Source organism: Bos indicus, chromosome 3 (genome assembly GCF_029378745.1).
Source record: "Bos indicus isolate NIAB-ARS_2022 breed Sahiwal x Tharparkar chromosome 3, NIAB-ARS_B.indTharparkar_mat_pri_1.0, whole genome shotgun sequence".
Lineage (NCBI taxonomy): Eukaryota > Metazoa > Chordata > Mammalia > Artiodactyla > Bovidae > Bos > Bos indicus.
The window spans coordinates 67,015,725-67,039,700 of NC_091762.1; the positions used below are offsets into that span (position 1 = coordinate 67,015,725).

General features: G+C 37.0%; 1 protein-coding gene across 5 annotated transcripts in view; it reads right to left on the reverse strand.

The window, feature by feature from the left end:
* NEXN (nexilin F-actin binding protein) overlaps positions 1-23,976 on the reverse strand; it is a 55,960-nt gene that overhangs the window by 4,448 nt on the left and 27,536 nt on the right. For 4 of the 5 annotated variants that reach the window (XM_070786280.1, XM_070786283.1, XM_070786281.1 and 1 more), the window contains 6 exons: positions 20,141-20,182; positions 18,759-18,956; positions 18,489-18,665; positions 16,631-16,819; positions 8,796-8,993; positions 1,504-1,725 (listed from right to left, as the gene is read on the reverse strand). In XM_070786280.1, coding sequence (XP_070642381.1) covers positions 1,504-1,725; positions 8,796-8,993; positions 16,631-16,819; positions 18,489-18,665; positions 18,759-18,956; positions 20,141-20,182 — 1,026 coding nt within the window. The remainder of the gene's footprint in view (positions 1-1,503; positions 1,726-8,795; positions 8,994-16,630; positions 16,820-18,488; positions 18,666-18,758; positions 18,957-20,140; positions 20,183-23,976) is intronic. The other variant, XM_070786282.1, reaches the window with a different exon arrangement.

Consider the following 23,976-nt stretch of genomic DNA (forward strand, 5'->3'; position numbering starts at 1 on the left):
CGAAACAATTTGTTCATCCACCTCTCCTCTCCAGACTTCCTGAATTCTCTGTATCTAGTTTCCCTAGTAATCTCGAAGAAATGTTAGCCTTCTCAGCAACCACCTGCCTGTAACTCAGTTTTTCTCCCTTGCCCCCAGCTTCATTACCTTGTCCCAGTTCATCCTCCACGACCCCAGGTTTCTTTAAGCTAGCTTTTTATACTCTGTCCTAAAACTTTGATTACTAACATTATTCCTAAATCATAGTGCCTGCAAGGTTAAAAAGGCCCTTCAGCTAACAATTAGTTTTACAACCTTTTATCCTATCACCTATAATTGTTTGAAGCTGTTTGTGACTTTACTTTCCAGTCATTATTTTACATCCCTACCCCTGTTAGATGATTCTAAACACCATATGAGCCAGGACTTATTTGCCAATGTAGCCCCGGTGTAGGCTTTCAAATAATTTTTTAATACATGAATCCAAAACCATCTTTAGCTTAAACATGATCATGCAATGAAGATGCCTATTTGATAATATCACTCCATGTTTTAAAAATCCCTTCGGTGCACCTCAATAAAGTTGCTTAACATGGCATCTAAGATGGGTCATCTTGCCGGTGCTTGTGTCTTCGTTACCTTGTGCTGTGCTCACATTCTCCCTGTCTCAATGAATTGCTTATAGTTCTGGAGTTTGCCCATAGTTTCACCATTTTTATTCAACAGTCTCCTCTGAATGCCCTCCCAAATTCTGACACTTGTATTATAGTTGAATATTTGATGAGAATGAATTTTAGAAGAGTATGTGTTAGATACAACAAAATGGCAATTCTGACAATAAGCTTTCCAGATCTTATTTAAACCAATATTCGTATCATGGAACTAGTCCTTAAACTGGAAGGGACATTATGGTCATCTAGTGAGTACCTCCTAATTTTACATATGAAAGTGAAAGCGAAGTCGCTCAGTCATGTCTGACTCTGCGACCCCATGGACTGTAGCGTATCCGGCTCCTCAGTCCATGGAATTTTCCAGGCAAGAGTACTGGAGTGGGTTGCCAGAGGTACCAAATTCATGTCACCTGAATTTTTATTTAGGTTCTGTACCTGAATGATTTAGCATGACTTTAGCAGATAACATAGGCTTTATTGTCCTCATCTTTAAGTAGGTATGAATAATCCCTGGAGTTTAACTCAAAAATACACTGGTTCCTACTGATTCAAAGTAAAAACTTGTGCCAATAAAGATTTACTTTTGAGCTATTTTTGCTAGAGTGAACCATTTGATGTTCACTACAGGCTCTCATTCTCTCTGTTCCAAAGTCATTTTGGAATAATACTAGAATAGCAAAATCTTAAAAAGTCTCAAGATCTTAATATGATTTTGCTCTGTATTAGTTCCCAGATTATTATATACTCTGATGGTTAATTGTATGTACCAACACTTATTTCAAAGACATTGTTACTTCTGTTAAATCCATTATTGTACTACAACTTAAATATAAAACTATATATATGTATATACCTCATGAAAGTTTTCTGCTTCTCTCTCTTTAATTTCAAGGTCAATTGCTCTTCTTCTTGCTCGTTCTTCTTCTATCTTTTTCTGAATTTCTTTTTCAGACAATTGTCCAATTTTTTCAAACTTGCTTTTTAAATTTTTAGCTTGAATAGAACCACTCCTTTTCAATTTGATTAATTCTTCATATTCCCTGCTCAGTTCAAAGGTTTCATTTTCTTCCTCTTCCTTCAAAAAAATTAAGATTGTTATATATTAAATACCATAAAATTAGTTTGTACTTAAGTTATCCAGAAAGTTCACTATTTCTTATTTGAAACCAAAACTAAATGTTATAAATAACTTTTCCCCTAAACACTATGCCTAAATTTACTAATTAAAAGTGGTGCTACAAATTTAAGACTTAAGATAACATCTTACTTTATTTAAAATACTACTTAACTAGAGACTGGCTGAAAGCTTATTAATATTCCATTATAACCTGGTAAAACTAAAATATGCATATGAGGATTAACTTTTATGAGGAATTGTAGAGGAATTTTTAGGGGGAGGTAAAGAAAATTTTTAAAAATCACTGGGCTAAGAGAAGTTCTAATTCTGACTCTGATACTGTGTGGCCTTTTGCCTGGTCTCAGTCCACTGGACGTGATCTTTTCATCTCTATGTAGAGCCACAGTATCTCTAAAAATTAGTCCTGCCTTTGGTTTGATGATAGTCAAATATCACTCAATACTCTGAATTAAACATTTCTACAGACACAGTGTGATAAAATCCTTATATTTTGCTACATATCACTTGTATTCTCTATATTCTGCCAAGAAAGATAAGGAGTCAGTGAAAATCAGGCTCCAGTTCCTTATCCATTGTATCTTGAATACTTTTTATTCAGGTTTTCCCTTTGCTTTTCACAAAATATTATATATTTCACAAATATAAAGTATTTGTATACTTCTTAAACTAAATCCTAATGGAGTAGTAGAATATTCCAGTTATTCCTGGTACACTTTTCCTGGGGAAGACCTAGAGTTCCAGGCAGAGAAATAAAAAGGTGGGACTGGAGTTTGGGTAGGGGCAAACGGTATGCAGGGAGAGTTAGAGTGGATGATGTTGACATGAGGCTTAATTTTTTGATTCAACAAAAGAAAAGTTTATTCTTCATACTACCTCCACATTTTGGTCTATCTGGGTGAAAATGAGCAACTCCTAAAATAGAAATTAACAGTTATGACATTGTATCATATCACAGTGGTTCCCAGGTAGCTGATCAAAATTAATGGTTGACTAATCAGTTACAATCTGAGTAATCTTGAAATTGGCTTTCTACTTGATTGAAAACTCCCAGACACAGAGTAGCATCAGAATGTCTGACAGTTAACTTGCTATATATTAATTAGATTACTTCTCAATAGTATACTAAAATATATTCTAGTTTACTTCATTTTTCTAGACACACACTTCATTTTCAGCTTCCTTTATAAAATAAATCCTACTACTTTTTTTTTAATTCCAAGGCTAGACCTTGCAGTATTTTCCTGTAGCATATTCATTATATTTTCTTATTAACTATATATACAGCATTTCTAATCTCTTGGTAGATTTGGGCAAAGAAGTAAATATCCGTACAGGTCAATTGCTCCAACCCGTGACAGAGTCAGCTTCTAAGAGACTGCAACCTCTGTGAAGGAACCCACTCGGTTCCTAGATCAGGAGCTGGCAAGAAGTCCCCCCAGAGTCAGTTGTTAAACATGCCATTACACTACCAGTCCTACTTGAGTTGGGGTGCTCACCTCACCCCAAGCAATGGGGTTGTGCATGCATCCTAGACTGCTGCTTGTGTTGCTGCCCAGCCAGAAGCCTAAGGTGACAGTAGAATGCTGGCGGCCTCCCTCACCCTCCCCTCTAACTGCTTGGCCATCCAGAAGGAGCAAAGAAGTGTCCAGGGGTAGGAAGGTTAAACAGGGTTTTGCGGCATCAGGAGGTAGGAGAAGAGGTGCCAAGAGCCCACCATGGATACAAGCAGAGAGACATCATGAGTGGTTGAGGCAAGGTGCCAAGACTAGTGCAGGCTCCACTGTCCAACTACTTCTACTTATAACACAGAGATTGAAAGATAAACCTCTAAAATTTCAAAGACAACCTCAGAACACTAAATCCTAAGTGTGACCCTCTGAGTCTGGGGTCCTATGTGGGCACAAGGTGCATGCTCATGAAGCTGGCCCTGTAGAGTCTATAATACAGGCATGCCTTGAGAATATTGTGAATTCAATTCTAGACCACCGTAATAAACATCTTCATAAAGTGAGTCACATGAATTTTTTGGTTTCCTAGTGCATACACTATGCTATAGTCTATTAAGTGTACAATAGCATTATGTCTAAAAAAGTACATAACTTTAAAACATTGCTAAAAAATGGTAATCTGAGCCTTCAGTGAGTCGTAATCTTTTTGCTGTTGGATATTCTTGCCTCAGTGTTGATGGCTGCTGACTGATCAGAGTGGTAATTGCTGAAGGCTGGAGTGGCTGTGGCAATTTCTTAAGACAACAATGAAGTGTGCTGCAACAACTGACTCTTCTTTTGTGAATCATAAGTCTTTCTTTTGTGAATAATGTCTCTAGCTTACAATGCTCATTGATATCATTTTGCCCACAGTAGAATTTTTTTCAAAATTTGAGTCAATCTAAAAACTGCTAGTACTTTGTCAGCTAAGTTTATTCAATATTCTAAACCCTCTGTTGTCATTTTAAGAATTTTCACAGCACCTTCACTAGGAGTAGCTTCCATCTCAAGAAAGCACTTTGCTCACCCATATGAAGCAACTCCTCATTCATTAACGTTTTATCATGAGATTTAAGGAATTCATTCCTATCCTCAGAGACCACTTCTAATTCATGTTCCCTTGCTGTTTGCACATCTACAGTCACTTCCTTCACTGATCTTGAAGCCCTCAGAGTCATCCGTGGAGTTGAAATCAACTTTTTCTAAACTCTTCTGAATTTGATGTTTTGACTTCTTTCTTCCCTTGAATCATGAATATTCGTAATGGCACCTGGAATGTTGAATCCTTTTCAGAAGATTTTCAGTTGGTTTTGTCCATATTCATTGGAGAAATCACCATCAGCTCAGTTCAGCTCAATCGTGTCCGATTCTGCAACCCTATGGACTGCAGCACGCCAGGCTTCCCTGTCCGTCACCAACTCCCGGAACCTACTCAAACTCATGTCCATCGTGTTGGTGATGCCATCCGACCATCTCATCCTCTGTTGTCCCCTTCTCCTCCCACCTTCAATCTTTTCCAGCATCAGGGTTTTTTCCAGTGAGTCGGTTCTTCACATCAGGTGGCCAAAGTACTGAAGTTTTAGCTTCAGCATCAGTTCTTCCAATGAAGATTCAGGACTGATTTCCTATAGGATTGACTTGATGGATCTCCTTGCAGTCCAAGGGACTCTCGAGTCTTCTCCAACACCATAGTTCAAAAGCATCAATTCTTTGGCACTCAGCTTTCTTTATACTCCAACTTTCACATCCATACACGACTACTGGAAACACCATAGCTTTGACTAGATGGACCTTTGTTGGTAAAGTAATGTCTCTGCTTTTTAATATGCTGTCTAGGTTGGTCATAGCTGTACTTCCAAGGAGCAAATGCCTTTTAATTTCATGGCTGCAGTCACCATTTGAAGAGATTTTGGAGCCCCAAAGAAAGTCTGCCACTCTTTCCCCATCTATTTGCCATGAAGTGATGAGACCGGATACCATGATCTTTGTTTACTGAATGTTGAGTTCTAACTCAACTTTTTCACTCTCCACTTTCATCAAGAGGCTCTTTAGTTCTTCTTCCCTTTCTGCCATAAGGGTGGTATCATCTGCATATCTGAGGTTATTGATATTTCTCCGGGAAATCTTGATTCCGGCTTGTGCTTCATCCAGCCCAGCATTTCACATGATATACTGTGCATAAAAGTTAAATAAACAGGGTGACAATATATAGCCTTGACGTACTCCTTTCCTGCTTTGGAACCAGTCTGTTGTTCCATGTCCAGTTCTAACTATTGCTTCTTGACCTGCATACAGATTTCTCAGGAGACAGGTCAGGTGGTCTGGTATTCCCATCTCTTGAAGAATTTTCCACAGTTTGTTGTGATCCACACAGTCAAAGGCTTTGGTATAGTCAATAAAGCAGAAGTAGATGTTTTTCTGGAACTATCTTGCTTTTTCAATGATCCAGCGAATGTTGGCAATTTGATCTCTGGTTCCTCAATCCAGCTTGAACATCTGGAAGTTCACGGTTCACATACTGTTGAAGCCTGGCTTGGAGAATTTTCAGCATTACTTTACTAGCATGTGAGATAAGTGCAATTGTGTGGTAGTTTGAACATTTTTTGGCACTGTCTTTCTTTGGGATTGGAATGAAAACTGACCTTTTCCAGTCCTGTGGTGACTGCTGAGTTTTCCAGATTTGCTGGCATATTGAGTGCAGCACTTTCATAGCATCATCTTTTAGGATTTGAAATACCTCAATGGGAATTCATCATATCCACTAGCTTTATTCATAGTGATGCTTCCTTAAGGCCCACTTGACTTCACATTCCAGGATGTCTGGCTCTAGGTGAGTGATCACCCCCATTGTGATTATCTGGGTCATGAAGATCTTTTTTGTACAAAACGAAGCAGGTCAAAGGCTAACAGTTTTTCCAAGAGAACACACTGGTCATAGCAAACACACTCTTCCAACAACATAAGAGAAGACTCTACACATGGACATCACCAGATGGTCAATACTGAAATCAGATTGATTATGTTCTTTGCAGCCAAAGATGGAGAAGCTGTATACAGTCAGCAAAAACAAGACTGGGATCTGACTGTGGCTCAGAATATGAACTCCCTATTGCCAAATTCAGACTTAAACTGAAGAAAGTAGGGAAAACCACTAGACCATTCAGGTATGACCTAAATCAAATCCCTTATGATTATACAGTGGAAGTAACAAATAGATTCAAGGGATTTGATCTGATAGAGTGCCTGAAGAACTATGGATGGAGGTTCGTGACACTGTACAGGAGGCAGGGATCAAGACCATCCCCAAGAAAGAGAAATGCAGAAAGGCAAATTGGTTGTCTGACAAGGCGTTACTGAGAAAAGCAGAAGGCAAAGGAGAAAAGGTAAGATATACCTATTTGAATGCAGAGTTCCAAAGAATAGCAAGGAGAGGTAAGAAAGCCTTCCTCAGTGATCAATGCAAAGAAGTAGAGGAAAACAATAGAATGAGAGAGACTAGAGAGCTCTTCAAGAAAATTAGAGATAGCAAGGGAACATTTCATGCAAAGATAAGCACAATAAAGGACAGAAATGGTATGGACATAACAGAAGCAGAAGATATTAAGAAGAGGTGGCAAGAATACACAGAAGAACTACAAAAAGAAAAGATCATCATGACAGCTGAAGCCTTACAAAATTTATTTTTTCAATAATAAGACTTGAAAGTAGAAATTACTGCTTGGCCTATGGGCTGCAGAATGGATGCTGTGCCAGTAGGCGTGAAAACAACATTAATATCATCACATCTTCATCAGAGCTCTTGGGTGACCAGGTGCACTGTCAATGAGCAATAATATTTTGAAAGGAATCTTTTTTTCTGAGCAATAGGTCTTAACAACGGGCTTAATATTCAGTAAACAATGTTGTCAACAGGTGTGCTATCATCTAGGCTTCATTGTTCCATTTATAGAGCATAGGAAGAAAGGTAAATGAGTACTGGTTTCAACTTAAAGTCACCAGCTGTTTTAGCCCCTAACAAGAGAGTCAGCCTGTCCTTTGAAGCTTCAAAGCCAGGCACTGACTTTTCCTCTCTAGCTAAGGAAGTCCTAGATGGCATCCTCTTCCAATATAAGCCTGTTTGCCTATATTAAAAATCTATTTTTTAGTGTAGCCACCTTCATTAATTATCTTTGATCTTCTGGATAACTTGCTGCAGCCTCTGCAACAGCACTTGCTGATTCACCTTGCACTTGTTATGTTATAGAGCTGGTTTTTTTCCTTAAACTTCAAGAACCAACCTCTACTAGCTTCAGACTTTTCTTCTGCAGTGTCTTCATCTGTCACTCTTCATAGAATTGAAGAGAGTTAGGGCTTTGCCCTGGATTAGGCTTTGGCTTAAGGGAATGTTGTGGTTCGTTTGGCCTTCTATCCAGACCACTAAAACTTTCTCCATGACAGTAAGGCTGTTCCACTTCGCTATCATTTATGTGTTCACTGTAGTAGCACTTTTCATTTCCTGCAAGAATTTTTCTTTGCGTTCACATCTTGGTTAACCATTTGGCACAAGAGGTCTAGATTTCAGCCTATCTCAGCTTTCAACATGCGTTCCTCACTAAGCTTAATCATTTCTAGCTTTTAAAGTGAGACAAATCACTTCTCAACCAAGCATAAAGTGAAAGTCATGAGACTCTCACTTGAACACTTAGAGGCCATTAATTGTCCTAATTTCAGTACTTTTGTGTAATGAAATTGGCCCAAGGTGAGGGGAAGCCAGTAAGTGGCACAGTCAGAACATAATATATATATCAAGTTCATCATCTGATATGGGTGCAGTTTGTGGTGGCCCAAAACAATTACAATAGTAACAACAAAGGTCACTGATCCCACAGCACTATAACGTATATAATAATAATGAAAAAGTCTGAAATATTGCGAGAAGTACCAAAATGTTATACAGAGACACAAAGTGAGCAAATGTTGGAAAAACGCGTCCACTGACTTGCTCCATGCAGGGTTGCCACAGCCTTAATTTGTTAAAAAACACAGTATCTGTAAAGTGCAATCATGTGAAGCACAATGAAATGAAGTATGCCTGTAAAATGATTCAAAGACTTGCCAAACTGATGCTCCTATTAGCATCCATGGTACTCTTGTAGGTTTTTCTTATTTTGATGGTCAGTTTAATTCTGATTCAAGGCAAATAAGTATAAATGGGTATATTAAGCACTCTAGAACAACAGTTCTCAATCATGGTGTAATCACACACAACTGTGAGGTATATAGGAAGAAATATTTACTTAAGTATTGTAATATCTCAGTCACTTGGACTTATATATGTTTCAAACTAGCAAGCAGGAGTAGAGTTATAGCAGGCTGGAAAGGTACACTCAACTCAACTATGCTAAACTTGTCCAAGTGCCTCATAGGAGTGTCCTTTATGTGAATAATAATACTTAGAAAGTTATTGTAAGGTAATATATGTGAAATACTTAGATTAATAAATATTTGTGGGATATAAATGGATATTTCTTAAAATCTTACCTCTCCCATTTCTTGTCTCAGTTGTTCAAATTCCTGTTTTTCCATCTCTAGTTTATGTTTCCGCTCCTCCTCTGTTCGTCGTCTTTCTTCTTCCATTTTTTGTTTTAATAATTCTTCAAAATTAATTTCCAGTTTTCCCGGTATAAGAGATTCTTGAGAGATTGTTTTATACATCTCTGGGGTGTCATCATCTACTACCTATTTAAAATAATTCTTTTATCACTTTTACCAGAATTATACATAGTAAAAAGGGAATATCTCTTGAATAGAAAGATTTCACATTGACTAAAAACCAAAAATTCTCTTTAAAAATATAAAACAAGGAATAATTATCAGAAAACATAAGACTAAAGTATTTGTAGTAACAGAGAAAATGGTGACCATCTAGTCTCCATTCCAATGAACACAAATAAATACTTTGACTTTTACTATGAGTAATTTGAATTAGGGGCTTCCTTTACCAGTGGCACAGTGGTAAAAGAATCCACCTGCCAATGCAGGAGATGCAAGAGATGATGGTTCAATCCCCTGGATGGGGAAGACCCCTGGAGGAGGAAATGGCAACTCACTCCAGTATTCTCGCCTGGAGACTCCCACGGACAGAGGAGCCTGGCAGGCTACAGTCCACAGCATCACAAAGAGTCAGACACAGCTGAGAGACCGAGCACACAATTTGAATTAGACATTAAGATGCTCTAGCAACAACAAAAATTTTCATTAAAAAAATTTAAAAGATGTTCTAATATTGGGAAAACTTTTTAATTGGATTAAAATGAACCTCAGGACTTCCCTGGTGGTTCAGTGGCTGGGACTCCATGCTCCCAATGTGGGGGGCCTACCTAGGTTTGATTCGTGGTCAGGGAACTAGATCCCATATGCCATAACTAAAATCACACATGCTACAACAAAGATCAAAGATCTCACATGCCCTAACTAGCTCTTGGCACAGTCAAACAAATAAATTTTTTTTTTCCTTCTACAATGATTTTATTATAAATATGATCTTTTGGAATAAACAAATATTGCATTCAAGACTACCAGCAAACTTGTTCTAAAGTAATAAAAGAGGGGAAAATGGAACCAGGAGCCACTGAGACGTAGCGATAAATAGCAAAGATGCCTGCACGCCATGCTGAGCACCGTTCCCCCGAGAAGTGACAGGAGGTTCACAGGGGACACCACATTTCTCAGTAGCCCATTAAGGAAAACAAGCTTCGAGTTTGGTAATTTGCCCTAGTTCGGTAAACTGAACTGCTCCTCTCCTCGGTCCTAGGTAGGAGAACAGGAAGATGATCAGTCTGCAGATGCCAGCGTCAACACGGAAGATCTTGTACTTTGAAACTCTCTGCTCTCAGACCAAACTGTTTACTACTTGCCTGATAAGAAGAAAATTCTTTTCTCTGGACAAATAAATTTTTTAAAAATTAAAAAATAATTTACTTTTTAAAAAGTAAAATGAACCTCAATTCTGGTAATTAAAATAGAGCGTTTCAGTTAAATCATGGTTTTAACTGAATGAGTTATCATTATGATCCCTTCATAATTGGGCAATAATCACTTAATGCTGTGATTTTATTATATTGATTTATTTCCTGTCAGGCTAATTAAAAATAAATAATAGTTAATACTTAACAACTGCCAAGAATACTTCTAAGCATTTTACATGCATTGACTTATTTTTCTATACCCATATGAAGTAGGTGTTATTAATATCCCCATTTAACACATGAGGAAACTAAGGCAATAAAAAGTTAACTTGTCCAAAGTCAATACAAATACTATATGGAAAAGGTGAGATCCAAAACTTTAGAAGTCTAATAAAATTGTAAATAACTATTTAGACTACCTTTTCATAATTTTATAAATTACATGTCTAACTGCCATTTAATTGCGATTTAGTTGCAACCGCGGACAAGTTACATAGCCTCTTTAGATCTGAATTTCCCTATCTGCAACAACTTTCATTGAATTGTCATGAGAATCACATAAAGTTTGGAAACACTCTGCAGTGTGCCTGACACCAAGATAAGCTACCAAATAGCAGTTTTATTATTACAATATCATTGTATACCGGTAGTCTCTAAACTGCAAATAACAACTCTGCTTTTAAGTCATTGACTTGCAATACACTTTGGATAACAAGAAATTACCTAATTATATTCCCCGAACTGCTACTGCTACTGCTAAGTCGCTTCAGTCGTGTCCGACTCTGTGCGACCCCATAGACGGCAGCCCACCAGGCTCCCCCGTCCCTGGGATTCTCCAGGCAAGAACACTGGAGTGGGTTGCCATTTCCTTCTCCAGTGCATGAAAGTGAAAAGTGAAAGTGAAGTCACTCAGTCGTATCTGACTCCTAGCGACCCCATGGACTGCAGCCTACCAGGCTCCTCTGTCCATGGGATTCTCCAGGCAAGAGTACTGGAGTGGGGTGCCATTGCCTTCTCCCTGAAAGTACATACATAAACCTCTCATTTAAATTATGTCCCTGTGGTTGAACTAGACACTTGAATAAGGAAAAACAAATGGTAATTATTTATTTGTTCCAAATTTTATAAATGACAGGCTTTACCACAAAACCAGTGCAGCTCAGAAACAACATTTATATAGTTTTACAATCCACATATTACCCCCCAAATTTTTAAATAATATATGAGCTACTTGAGCTATAATATGGACTGATGCTGAAGCTGAAGCTCCAGTATTTTGGTCATCTAATCCGAACAGATGACTCATTGGAAAAGTCCCTGATGCTGGGAAAGATTGAGGGTAGAAGGAGAAGAGGGCATCAGAGGATGAGATGGCTGGATGGCATCACCGATGCAATGAACATGAACTTGGGCAAACTCCTGGAGATGGTGAGGGACAGGGAGACCTGGCGTGCTGCAGTCCATGGGGTCGTAGAGTCAGACACGACTTGGGCGACTGAACAAGAACAATGAAATGACAATACTTGGTCCTAGATAAGAAAACCACATAAAGGAAGGGAAAAGTTTCTTGTTCCTAGTACAGAAATGTCTCTAGGACACTAGTTTTCCCTGCACCTAACCCTAACCCTAACCCTGCACTTTTCTCACTAGTACATCATGATAAAAGACAGATTTGGCCTAAAAATCTGCCCCAGGACTAGATTTCTTAATCTCCACAGCTACTTCTCATCTAGCGGTTCTGAACCAGCTTGTTCTCTAAAAATTAAGTGCTTTCAGAATTTTGTAGGGTTTCTGTGTAGAAACCATTTGTGAATCAAGGATTACCTAATAATATACATAAAATAGTTTTAATATCACTTATTCCACAAGCATTTTAGGAAGTTTGTTACACTAGAATGCATCATGCCACGTACTCAATGTGGTCTCAGCCTCACTGAGTGAGGAAGACAGTCATAAGCAACAAGAAAACAGCACTACCGCTACACTGGGGGAACACAAAATGCTTTAAGAGGACATGAAAGGAACCCTTTCTGGAACTTGCACTACCAGGAAAGGCTTCCAGAGGAAATGGAATATACTAATAGGAGAGAGCAGAGCACAGGGAAAGGAGAGGGATAACGTGTTTCATACAGTATTTATGAAGTTCCAGAGATCAGAGCATAGCATTTTGAAGAAATGGAAAGAAATTTACTATGTCTGGAACAAACATGGCAGATTAACCAAGAATCAAGAAATGAAATGAGAAAATACTAGGGCAAGATTGTAAAGAAATTTGTTTTAAAATTGTAGTGTTTGGATTTTTGCTTTAATGGAAGTAGAAAATTTTTAAGCAAAGTAGTAACAATCAAATTCACTTTTTTTTAAAAAAAAAGAACAGTTCAGTTCAGTTGCTCAGTCGTGTCTGACTCTTTCGACCCCATGGACTGCATGCAGCACACCAGGCCTCCTGTCCATCACCAACTCCCAGAGTTTACACAAACTCATGTCCATCGTGTCGGTGATGCCATATAACCATCTCATCCTCTGTCGTCCCCATCTTCTCCCACCTTCAATCTTTCTCAGCAACAGGGTCTTTCCAAATGAGTCAGCTCTTTGCATCAGGTGGCCAAAATACTGGAGTTTCAGCTTCAACATCAGTCCTTCCAATGAACACCCAGGACTGATCTCCTTTAGGATGGACTGGGTGGATCTCCTTGAAGTCCAAGGGACTCTCAAGAGTCTTCTCCAACACCACAGTTCAAAAGCATCAATTCTTCGGTGCTCAGCTTTCTTTACAGTCCAACTTTTGCATCCATACATGACTAATGGAAAAACCATAGCTGACAAAGTAACATCTCTGGTTTTTAATATGCTGTCTAGGTTGGTCATAAATTTCCTGCCAAGGAGTAAGCATCTTTTAATTTCATGTTTGTGGTCACCATTTGCAGTGATTTTGGAGCCCCCCAAAATAAAGTCTGGCACTGATTCCCCTGTTTCCGCATCTATCTGCCATGAAGTGATGGGACTTGATGCCATGATCTTAGTCTTTTGAATGTTGAGTTTTAAGCCAACTTTTTCACTCTCCTCTTTCACTTTCATCAAGAGGCTCTTTAGTTCTTCCCTTTCTGCCATAAGGGTGTTGTCATCTGCATATCTGAGGTTATTGATATTTCTCCTGGCAATCTTGATTCCAGCTTGTGCTTCATCCAGCCCAGCATTTCACATGATGTACTGTGCATAAAAGTTAAATAAGCAGGGTGACAATATACAGCCTTGATGTACTCCTTTCCTATTTGGAACCAGTCTGTTGTTCCATGTCCAGTTCTAACTGTTGCTTCCTGACCTGCATACAGATTTCCCAAGAGGCAGGTCAGGTGGTCTGGTATGCCCATCTCTTGAAGAATTTTCCAGTTTTTTGTGATCCACACAGTCAAAGGCTTTGGCATAATCAATAAGGCAGAAATAGATGTTTTTCTGGAACTCTCTTGCTTTTTTGATGATCCTATAGATGTTGGCAATTTGATCTCTGGTTCCTCTGCCTTTTCTAAATTCAGCTTGAACATCTAGAAGTTCACAGTTCACGTACTGTTGAAGCCTGGCTTGGAGAATTTTCAGCATTACTTTACTAGTGTGTAAGATGAATGCAATTGTGCAATAGTTTGAGCATTCTTTGGCATTGCCTTTCTTTGGGATTGGAATGAAAACTGACCTTTTCCAGTCTTGTGGTCACTGCTGAGTTTTAGAAATTTGCTGGCATATTGAGTGCAGCACTTTCACAGCATCATCTTTTAGGCTTTGAAATAGCTCAACGGGAATTCCATCATGTCCACTAGCTTTGTTCATAGTGATGCTTCCTAAGGCCCGCTTGACTTCACATTCCAGGATGTCTGGCTCTAGGTGAGTGATCACCCCATTGTGATTATCTGGGTCATGAAGATCTTTTTTGTACAGTTCTGTGTATTCTTGCCACCTCTTCTTAATATCTTCTGCTTCTGTTAGGTCCCTACCATTTCTGTCCTTTATTGAGCCCATATTTGCATGAAATGTTCCCTTGGTATCTTTAATTTTCTTGAAGCGATCTCTCGTCTTTCCCATCCTATTGTTTTCCTCTGCTTCTTTGCACTGATCACTGAGGAAGGCTTTCTTATCTCTCCTCACTATTCTTTGGAACTCTGCATTCAAATGGGTATATCTTACCTTTTCTTCTTTGCTTTTTGCTTCTCTTGTTTTCACAGCTATTTGTAAGGCCTCCTCAGGCAGCCAATTTGCTTTTTTGCATTTCTTTTTCTTGGGGATGGTCTTGATCCCTGTCTCCTGTACAATGTTATGAACCTCCGTCCATTGTTTCATCAGGAGAACTCTCCTGGCTTTATGGGCTTCCCTGGTGGCTCAGACGGTAAAGACTCTGCCTGCAGTGTGGGAGACCTGGGTTCAATCCCTTGGTCAGGAAGATCTCCTGGAGAAGGAAATGGCAACCCACTGCAGTATTCTTGCCTGGAAAATCCCATGGACGGAGAATCCTGGCAGGCTACAGTCCAGGGGTTGCAATGAGCCAGACACAACTGAGCGACTTCACTTTCTTTCTTTCTTTCCTGGCTTTATAGGAAAGAATAGATTATAGGCAACAAAGCAAATTATTAGGAGTTGGCCTGAGGCAACGGGTAACAGTGACCTGCATTATAGTTGTAGCAGTAGGAAGTTCTGGGAAAGATTGAAGTCAAAAGGAGGAGAAGAGGGCGGCAGAGGATGAGATGGTTAGACAGCATCACTGACTCAATGGACATGAATCTAAGCAAACTCTGGGAGATGGTGAAGGGTAGGGAAGGCTGGCGTGCTACAGTCCAGAGTCGCAATGAGTCAGACATAACAGCAACTGAACAACAGTGGGAAATAGGGGAATTTTAATAGTGATATATAGGAAGTGAGACTTAGTGAGTGATTGGATATGAGGCACAAATGAGAGGTGGAACTGCTTAAGGTTCTCAGGACTCATTTAAGTGTCTGTGTGGATAATGATCAGAGAAGGCAATGGCACCCCACTCCAGTACTCTTGCCTGGAAAATCACATGGACGGAGGAGCCTGGTAGGCTGCAGTCCATGGGGTTGCTAAGAGTCGGGCACGACTGAGCGACTTCACTTTCACTTTTCACTTTCATGCATTGGAGAAGGAAATAGCAACCCACTCCAGTGTTCTTGATGTTTTTCTGGAACTCTCTTGCTTTTTCTATGATCCAGCGGATGTTGGCAACTTGATCTCTGGTTCCTCTGCCTTTTCTAAAACCAGCTTGAACATCTGGGAGTTCATGGTTCACGTATTGCTGAAGCCTGGCTTGGAGAATTTTGAGCATTACTTTACTAGCATGTGCTGCTGCTGCTGCTGCTGCTAAGTCGCTTCAGTCATGTCCGACTCTGTGCAACCCCATAGACGGCAGCCCACCAGGCTCCCCTGTCCCTGGGATTCTCCAGGCAAGAATGCTGGAGTGGGTTGCCGTTTCCTTCTCCAATGCATGAAAGTGAAAAGTGAAAGTGAAGTCACTCAGTTGTGTCCAACTCTTAGCCACCTCATGGACTGCAGCCTACCAGGCTCCTCCATCCATGGGATTTTCCAAGCAAGAGTACTGGAGTGGGGTGCCATTGCCTTCTCCGCTAGCATGTGAGATGAGTGCAATTGTGCGGTAGTTTGAGCATTCTTTGGCATTGCCTTTCTTTGGGATTGGAATGAGGCCAAAAAAAAACACTTGGAATGTGTGTCTGAAGCTCACCCAGACATAGAGGAAGAAAATCAGGTCGTGATATGACTGAAGCGAATGAAAATGTTTCAAGAAGGTTGTGCAGCATTTACATGTCAATGTACTTAAAAATAGAGTTTGTCAGATAATTGTATATTTACAAACATTAAAATGGTATAAGAAGTATAATTTTATAGCAGAGTTAAGTTGGGTAGCAATATCCAGAGTGATGATAAGCATTTTGGAGAGTTAAATAATTGTGGTTAAATGGCTTTGGTCATTTAATGTATCCTGATGGGATGGAACTTGGAAAGAAAGGAGGGAAGGAAGGAGGAGTGAGGAAGGGAAGGAGGAAATGTGGCTAGGGAGAAGAGAATGGAGAGAATGGAAGGGAAAGTGGGGGTAGGAACCCCCCTCCCTCCTAGCTTAGATACTTAGTTCTAAAAAACACACCTTCTCAGAGAAGGAAGATAATATATACTAGGCAGAGCAATTTAATCAGAACCTTTTCAACATGATACTGAAGCTGATCTTTAACTGATGGTATTATGACAGGAGACTTTTAAAAACTTATATGCCATCCCTACTTTTGGCACAACTTCCAGAAATAATAGGGTATTCCCCACAGTTGAATGCTTTCTCCTAACATACTCTAAAAAGCTGAATCCCAGTGGCCGCCTGCAGCCACATTCTGTCTTACCATGCTTCTCCTTGCTTCAGCGAATGCCTTCTTTTCTTCCTCTATTCTTCTTCTGGCATCTTCTTCTGCTTTCCTTTTTTCATCTTCTCTCCTTTGTCTTTCTATTTCTTCAAAACTGAGCTTGAGTTTACCAGGGCGGTACCCTTTAAAAATGTTTTCTGTGTCTTGGTTTTCCTCCTCTTCATTTACCTAACCAACAAACAACTCAGTATTAAGAACTGAGATTCATCAAAGATAGGAACGAATTATCAATCAAAAGGCACAGACTCAGTCACCTCACATAGGGGACCAAAATCTCCTTCCTTTATATGATTCAAAAAATATGAATCTAATATTTCCTCTAATACTCTAATTAATATTAGATTAATATTCTAATTCTAGAATAATCTAATATTCAAAAATATGAATCTAATATGATTCAAAAAAATCTAAGCTGGAAAAATTAGGGGTTATTTAAAAGTGGGTGTATGTACACACAGTATACACACACAGTCTCTTAGATAATAAAGTCATTCTGTAATTTTCATGGATTTTTTTTTTACTATGAACTGTGGTAATTAAATGGGTAAAATATCTGGAGCTATTTTATATACAATTCAAATTTAATGATTTTATAATTAAAACTAATATAACATGAATTAATTAAATACTCATTGAAATTTATGATTTAATTAATGATATTACTATGTCTTTTCACTAAATTGACCACCAGTGATATCTAAAATGTGTAGATATCCAACTATAACTGCCCAAAAGTAACAACATTTTCAAACAAAATATATAGAAAATTAAAATTTTGGAGGTACAGTCCTTAGAACATCATTATTTAAAGTTGATCAAGAAAGTCTGAAAAATTAAAAAATTATATATGTTCCATTCTTCGGTTCTTGCAATGAAATTTGGAATCAGTGTTTTCTTATTTCAGTTTTATTTTTTTGTTGGTAAATCTGTTACTATAATAGCAGTTAATGATTTTAAAGTGCTTAGTGGGAGTTCCCTGGTGGTCCAGTGGTTAGGATTCTGCACTCCCATTGCAAGGTGCACAGGTTCAATCCCTGGTCAAGGAACTAAGATCCTGCAAGCTCCACTGCATGGTCAAAAAAATAAAAATTGCAAAATAAAAATAAATTAAAAATAATGCACTTCTTATATGCTAGATGCTCATTGCTTTCTGTGTTAACTCATTTAATGATTTAAGAAGTAGGCCCAATTATTTTCACCATTTTACAAATGAGGAAAGGTATAGAGAGGTTAAATAACTTGTCCATGGATACACATTTAATAAATGTTAGATGTATGAATCCAGGCAGTCTGGCTCCACAGTCCATGTTCTTAACCACTTAGATTGTATACATTTATACACACGTATATGTTCACTATGTGTGTGTGTGTGTATACACACATTGACACTAAGTGTATACTTATGATTAGACTTGAAAGTGTGCTGCACCATGCTATTAAACACACTGCAGACTGAACTAACAAAGAGTTGAATAATTATTCTGCTGAATAAATATTTTGTATATTTATAACAATTTATAAAAACTTGGAGAATATTAGATAAAATATCCCAAAATGAAAACTAGAACATAATATGGATGCATGTTATATATGGAATATATATACAGTTTCAAAATCAGACCCTTCTACATAGAAGATCTCCTTAAATTTATAGCAATGAACCTTTCCAAATCCAGCTACCTCCCTTAATATTGAATTCTTTACAGATAACATTTTTATAATATTATACATATAATTTATATAATATTGTAATATATATTATATATAATTATGTATTTTATAATTATGTATTATAATCCACATATATAAATGTTACATATACATCAGTTTGTTTTACCATTTGCCGCCTTGCTTCTTCAAAAGCACGCCTCTCTTCTTCTAAACGTTTTCTTGCTTCCTCCTCAGCTTGCTTCCTTCGGTTTTCTTGTCTTTGTCTTTCCAATTCTTCAAAAGTCAGTTTCAATTTTCCAGAAGAAAGTGATTCTTTTTTTGCCTCACTTTCTAGTTCATCATCCTAAGAAAACATAATGAAAACCTACCCGTTAATCATAAAAGGATATGATTTGACTCAACTTAACTTTTTATTTGTTCTTAAAAAAAAAATTACCATGACCAACGAAAGACACTTTGCTTCCTTGAGAGATCGGCGTTGCTCTTCACATCTTATTCTTTTATCTTCTTCATACTTGACCCTTTCCTTCTCTTCTCGTTCTTTTTCTATATCTTCAAAATTCTTTTTTATTTTTCCAGAGGTTTTGTGTGATTTGACAGGTACCACTGTTACAAGCAGTGACTCATCTCCTTCCTAATTTATAAAATAGGTGATTAGCATATTTCTTCCAAATCAAAATTTAGATTCCACGGGACATTACTTCCATCATTGGTGGATTTCATTACATTGCTATCAATGCTATGAAGAATAAAAATACAGTTTTTACAGATTTCTATTAAATAGCTCTTTCTCTGAATTCATTGTACATTATGAATTAATCTTACTGAAATCCATTGCTGACAAGGTTCTAGAAGCATCCTTTTTCCTAGAAGATGGTGTTAATACAGTGTTCAGATAAAACCATGTGACATTATCTAAATTTCGCTATCATGCATTCATCCCACAAAAGGTAATGTGCATGTGAGCATACTCTCAATCAATTTGATGGTGGATAGATTCAGTTTAAACACACAAGAAAGCTTTCTGCATTTGGCTTTTCTCTCCATGTAAGTTCTTAAATATTTAATAAAACCAACATTTAGCGAGGAAAAAAAAAACAGTATTTCCAAGTGATCTAGAAAACATTTATATTATAGACAAAACTCTTTGGTATTTGGTCCTATTCACATATTCTTAAACTTGTTTTTGAAATTCATTTTAATTAGTTCTTTTATATCATCTATTACTGCCTCCGAACTTTTTTCAAAAACAAAGTGAAGAATTATAATTTGTAACACATGCCCCTGAAGTAAAACTGCTTCCAATTTATTTGTCTGTACGTCTAGGCACACGATCAAATTGATTGATATTTAACTTTGTATGTTAGATTAGAAGAGATCTAAAACTGTTGTGGTTGTTGAACATTCCTTCATGGTAATAGATACTGTACTCTCTGCTATCATGTAATAACCAAAACAAACTATCAGGAACTCTGAGGAAAGAAGACAAACGATGAAAAGAAACTGCGTTTTTCAACGTTAGCTTTCAAGAGTCTCAACTATTAGTAACAGTTCAAGAAATATATAGTCTTGGCAGAGTATTTCAAACTCAGACTTGTGCCTCCACTTGAACCATGAGAGCAAAAACATACTTTTCTCCATAAACACTAAGCTATAGTGTTTGAAAGTGCAAAAGTATGACCTTGCTTTGCAAAATATTTTTGTCCTTTTTATTGTTGCTATATTCATAATAAAACTCTTTTAATTTTTTAATTGAAAGATTATTTGTGAACTGGATAATTTTAGGTGAATGTTTCATTAAAGGAAATGTCCATTTACCTCTGGTGCTGATTCAGTTTCCGTATTGTTTATGTCCTCAATCTATTGAATAAGAATTTCATATCATTACATTACATCAGATTTCTGCGTTTTGCTTTAAACATATAACTGAAAAGTAATTTAGTTGTGATTTATGGTAAATTTTCAAAATTTAGAATTTTGGAAGTATTTTTGTGTTGCTCCAAATTAGCCAATTATGTCCTTTTAAATAGAGATTAAACCTTCTATTAGTTTTTGCATTTTGATATCAATATCTTGGGAACAGTACACTAAGAAAAAATTAAAATAAAGCCTACCTTTATAATTCTGGAATTTGAATAACGGACCAAGTTCTTACAACATGGCTGTGAGCTTACAACCAACAGTTATTAAATAAACAAGCAATTTAAACTGAGATACAGAAACATTTCTCCATTCTCTGCCACAATGAAAGGAAAAGCTATCATTAGCAACCATCATGACTATATTTTACAATATGGCCAAAATATAACTGACACAATAATAAAGTGCAGTGAAAGGTACAGGCTTTCACATGTCTAGTTTAGAAGGAAAAACAATCATAATTGTTTATTGTATATTTTGACCAGATCTATATAGGAAAGGCCCTCATTCCAAAGAAGGGAGCTCCATTTGGCCAATAAGGTTAGCAGGCTAATGTACATAACAGAGTGAGAAATGACAGAAAGATGATTTAAATAGTACAATGTTTGAAGTCTCAGGAAAAAGAAACATAAACAATGGGAAAATGAAAAAGTTATACAGTAAAAATTCAAATTGTTTATTGTTTTAATTTGATTTCTAACACCAGTGAAAGAATCTGGAAGTAGTCTGTTCCTCACTCAGGCTAAGGGAATTCGGCTGTACCCTGCTCATACTAGGAACTGGGCTGGTTTAATCCCTATTCTCTCATCATCCCTCTTTTCTACAGTCTCTGTCAAGGGAGAAATTACCCATTTTACTAAGATATCAAATTTCTTGAAAAATAAATTATTCTGAACAAATTGTTTTTTAAAAATAAATCTATTGTATATTTTAATAATTTATTTTAAATAGTTTTGTTCAGAATAATTTGCTTTGTTATGGAATTATCTATTATACTGATTTGCTGTGTAAATGGTGAAACTTTTATTGAATGATAAATGATACTAAGAAAAATTTTAGTAGTTCTATAATAAAATAATTATAAAATTATTTCCCTTCAAAAGATTGATAATAATTACTCTACAATTTGTGTTAATCTCAATAAAAAGTTCTAGGAGGTATGGTGAGAAGTGAGAAATTGAGAGCATAGGGAAAAAAATTTAAATTTTTTAACCCCAGATTTCTTTTTCTTGGTGCTACCACCTTTTCAGATTTTTATTAGCTTGCAGTAGATAATAAACTATTGTGTTGGCCAAAAAATTCATTTGGGTTTTTCTGTAAGCTGGCTCTAGTAGCATTTAGTTGCCTTTAACTTCATTTGAAACAATTTTGTTAGATTGTATTGTGACAGTTGTCATATCTGTGTGCATTTTAAAAAACTTACCAAAATTGGTGAATTTCATGCAGCCATTTTAATATTGAAGGTGGAATTAAAAAATGCTTTATTATTTTGAGAAAGGTAAAAACACAACTGAAATGCACAAAAGACTTGTGCAGTGCATGGAGAAGGTGCTGACTGATGGAATCTGTCAAAAGTGGTTTTCGAAGTTTTGTGCTGGAGATTTCTTGCTGGATTATACTCCATGGTTGGGTAGACCAGTTAAAGTTGATAGTGATCAAATCAAGACATTAACTGAGAACAATCAGTCTTATACCATGAGTGAGATATTTGACATATTCAAAATATCCAAATCAAGCACTGAAAATCATTTATACCAGCTTGGTTATGCTAATTGTTTTGATGTTTGGGTTCCACATAAACAACAACAACAAAATCTTCTTGACTATATTTCCGAATGTGATTCTCTACTTAAACATAACGAAAAATGTTCCATTTTAAAAACAGATTTTGACAAGCAAAGAAAAATGGATACTGTACAATAATGTGGAATGGAAGAGATCATGGGGCAAGCAAAATGAACCACCACCAACCACACCAAAGGCTGGACTGAGTTCCTTCCAAAGAAGGTGATGTTATATATATTGTGGGACTGGAAGAGAGTCCTCTATCATTAGCTCCTTCTGGAAAACAAAACAATTAATTCCAACAAGTACTGCTCCCAATTAAACCAACTGAAAGTAGCACTCCATGAAAGCCATCTGGAATTATACAACAGAAAATACATAATCTTCCATCAAGGTAACACAAGACTGCATGTTTTTTTAACAACCAGGCAAAAAGTGTTACAGCTTGGCTAGGAAGTTCTGATTCATCCACCATATTCACCAGCTGTTGCACCTTCAGATTTCCATTTATTTTGGTTTTTAAAAGTTATCTTAATGGAAAAACCTTCAATTCCCTGAAAGACTGGAAAAGGTACCTGGAAGAGTTGTTTGATCAAAAAGATAGAAAGTTTTTGGAAGATGGAATTATGAAGTTGCCTGAGAAATGTAGTGGAATGAAATAGTGAATAGGTTGTTGAATAAAGTTCTTGGTGAAAATGAAAAATGTGTCTTTTCTTTATACTTTGAAACTGAAGGAACTTTTTGGCCAACCCAATATATTTGGAGTTTTTCTTTGTTTGGTTCGGTGTTTTTTGTTTTTGCTTTCTTCTTTGCTCATTTTAAACCACTATCAAAACAACAAAAGATAGAATGTTTTTCATTGGGTTTCAACAAACAAGGAAAAAGATGAATTTGCCTAAGCATTCATGGTCTCAGTATATTCACAGAGAACTGAAACATTCAGTTCAATTATAGTGCTAGTTTTCAGAAGCTACCATGGAAGAGTTGCTTCCCAACTCTTTCTTTTGATTCATGGGGAAAAAAAACTCCTTTTGCTCCTTCCCAAATCAATTTCCTTGCTCCCTTTTCTCTGTAACAGCTCAGTCTCCCACCAATAACTTCTCTTTTTCTACTTTCATAGATGTTAACCTTGTCCATCAAAATACCCTAGAAGATAACTAGATTATACCAAATTAAGATCTCCCCCAAATTTTATTGGTGTTTGATTCCAACATGCTATATACAAAATATTTCTATTTTTAATTCATCATAATAAGAAGGGGACGACAGAGGATGAGATAGTTGGATGGCATCACCAACTCAATGGACATGAGTTTGAGCAAGCAAGCTCCAGGAGATGATGAAGGACAGGGAAGCCTGGTGTGCTGCAGTCCATGGGGTTGCAAGGAGTTGGACATGACTGAACAACAAAAATAATCTAAAATCTCAGAACTGGTAATTATTTCGAACATTACTCAGCTACTCATCTGACTCAAAAATCCTATCTATAGTAATGGACTTGCACAAGATGATTTTTCATTAAGACTCTTCTTAACTACCTATATCATGCTTTACTTCTTATATTCAAAGATAGATTAAATTTTATTAGATTTGAGTGGAAAATATACTTAATTAGGTTTTAAAATTAGATTTCCCATATTTACAAAGTGAAATTACTATTAATAGTTTATATTGCTCTACCTACATATTCTCAAATAATTCAATAGGCTAAAATTTTATTCTCTTGCCATACAGTATCTATAGTTACTAAAATGGTTCTTTTTCAGGATTAGCTGTTTTCCATTTCTTTCTGAGTACCCTATGTCTTCATCAGATTCAAATTCACCTCTTCAACACATACATAGTTCTTTGTGAAGCCACTGCCTGCATATTCAGTTCATGGGGTTGTAGTGGGTCTCAAAGTCTAGTGTGTAATCAGTGCTTCTTGGAAGAGAACACAAGATTTCAAA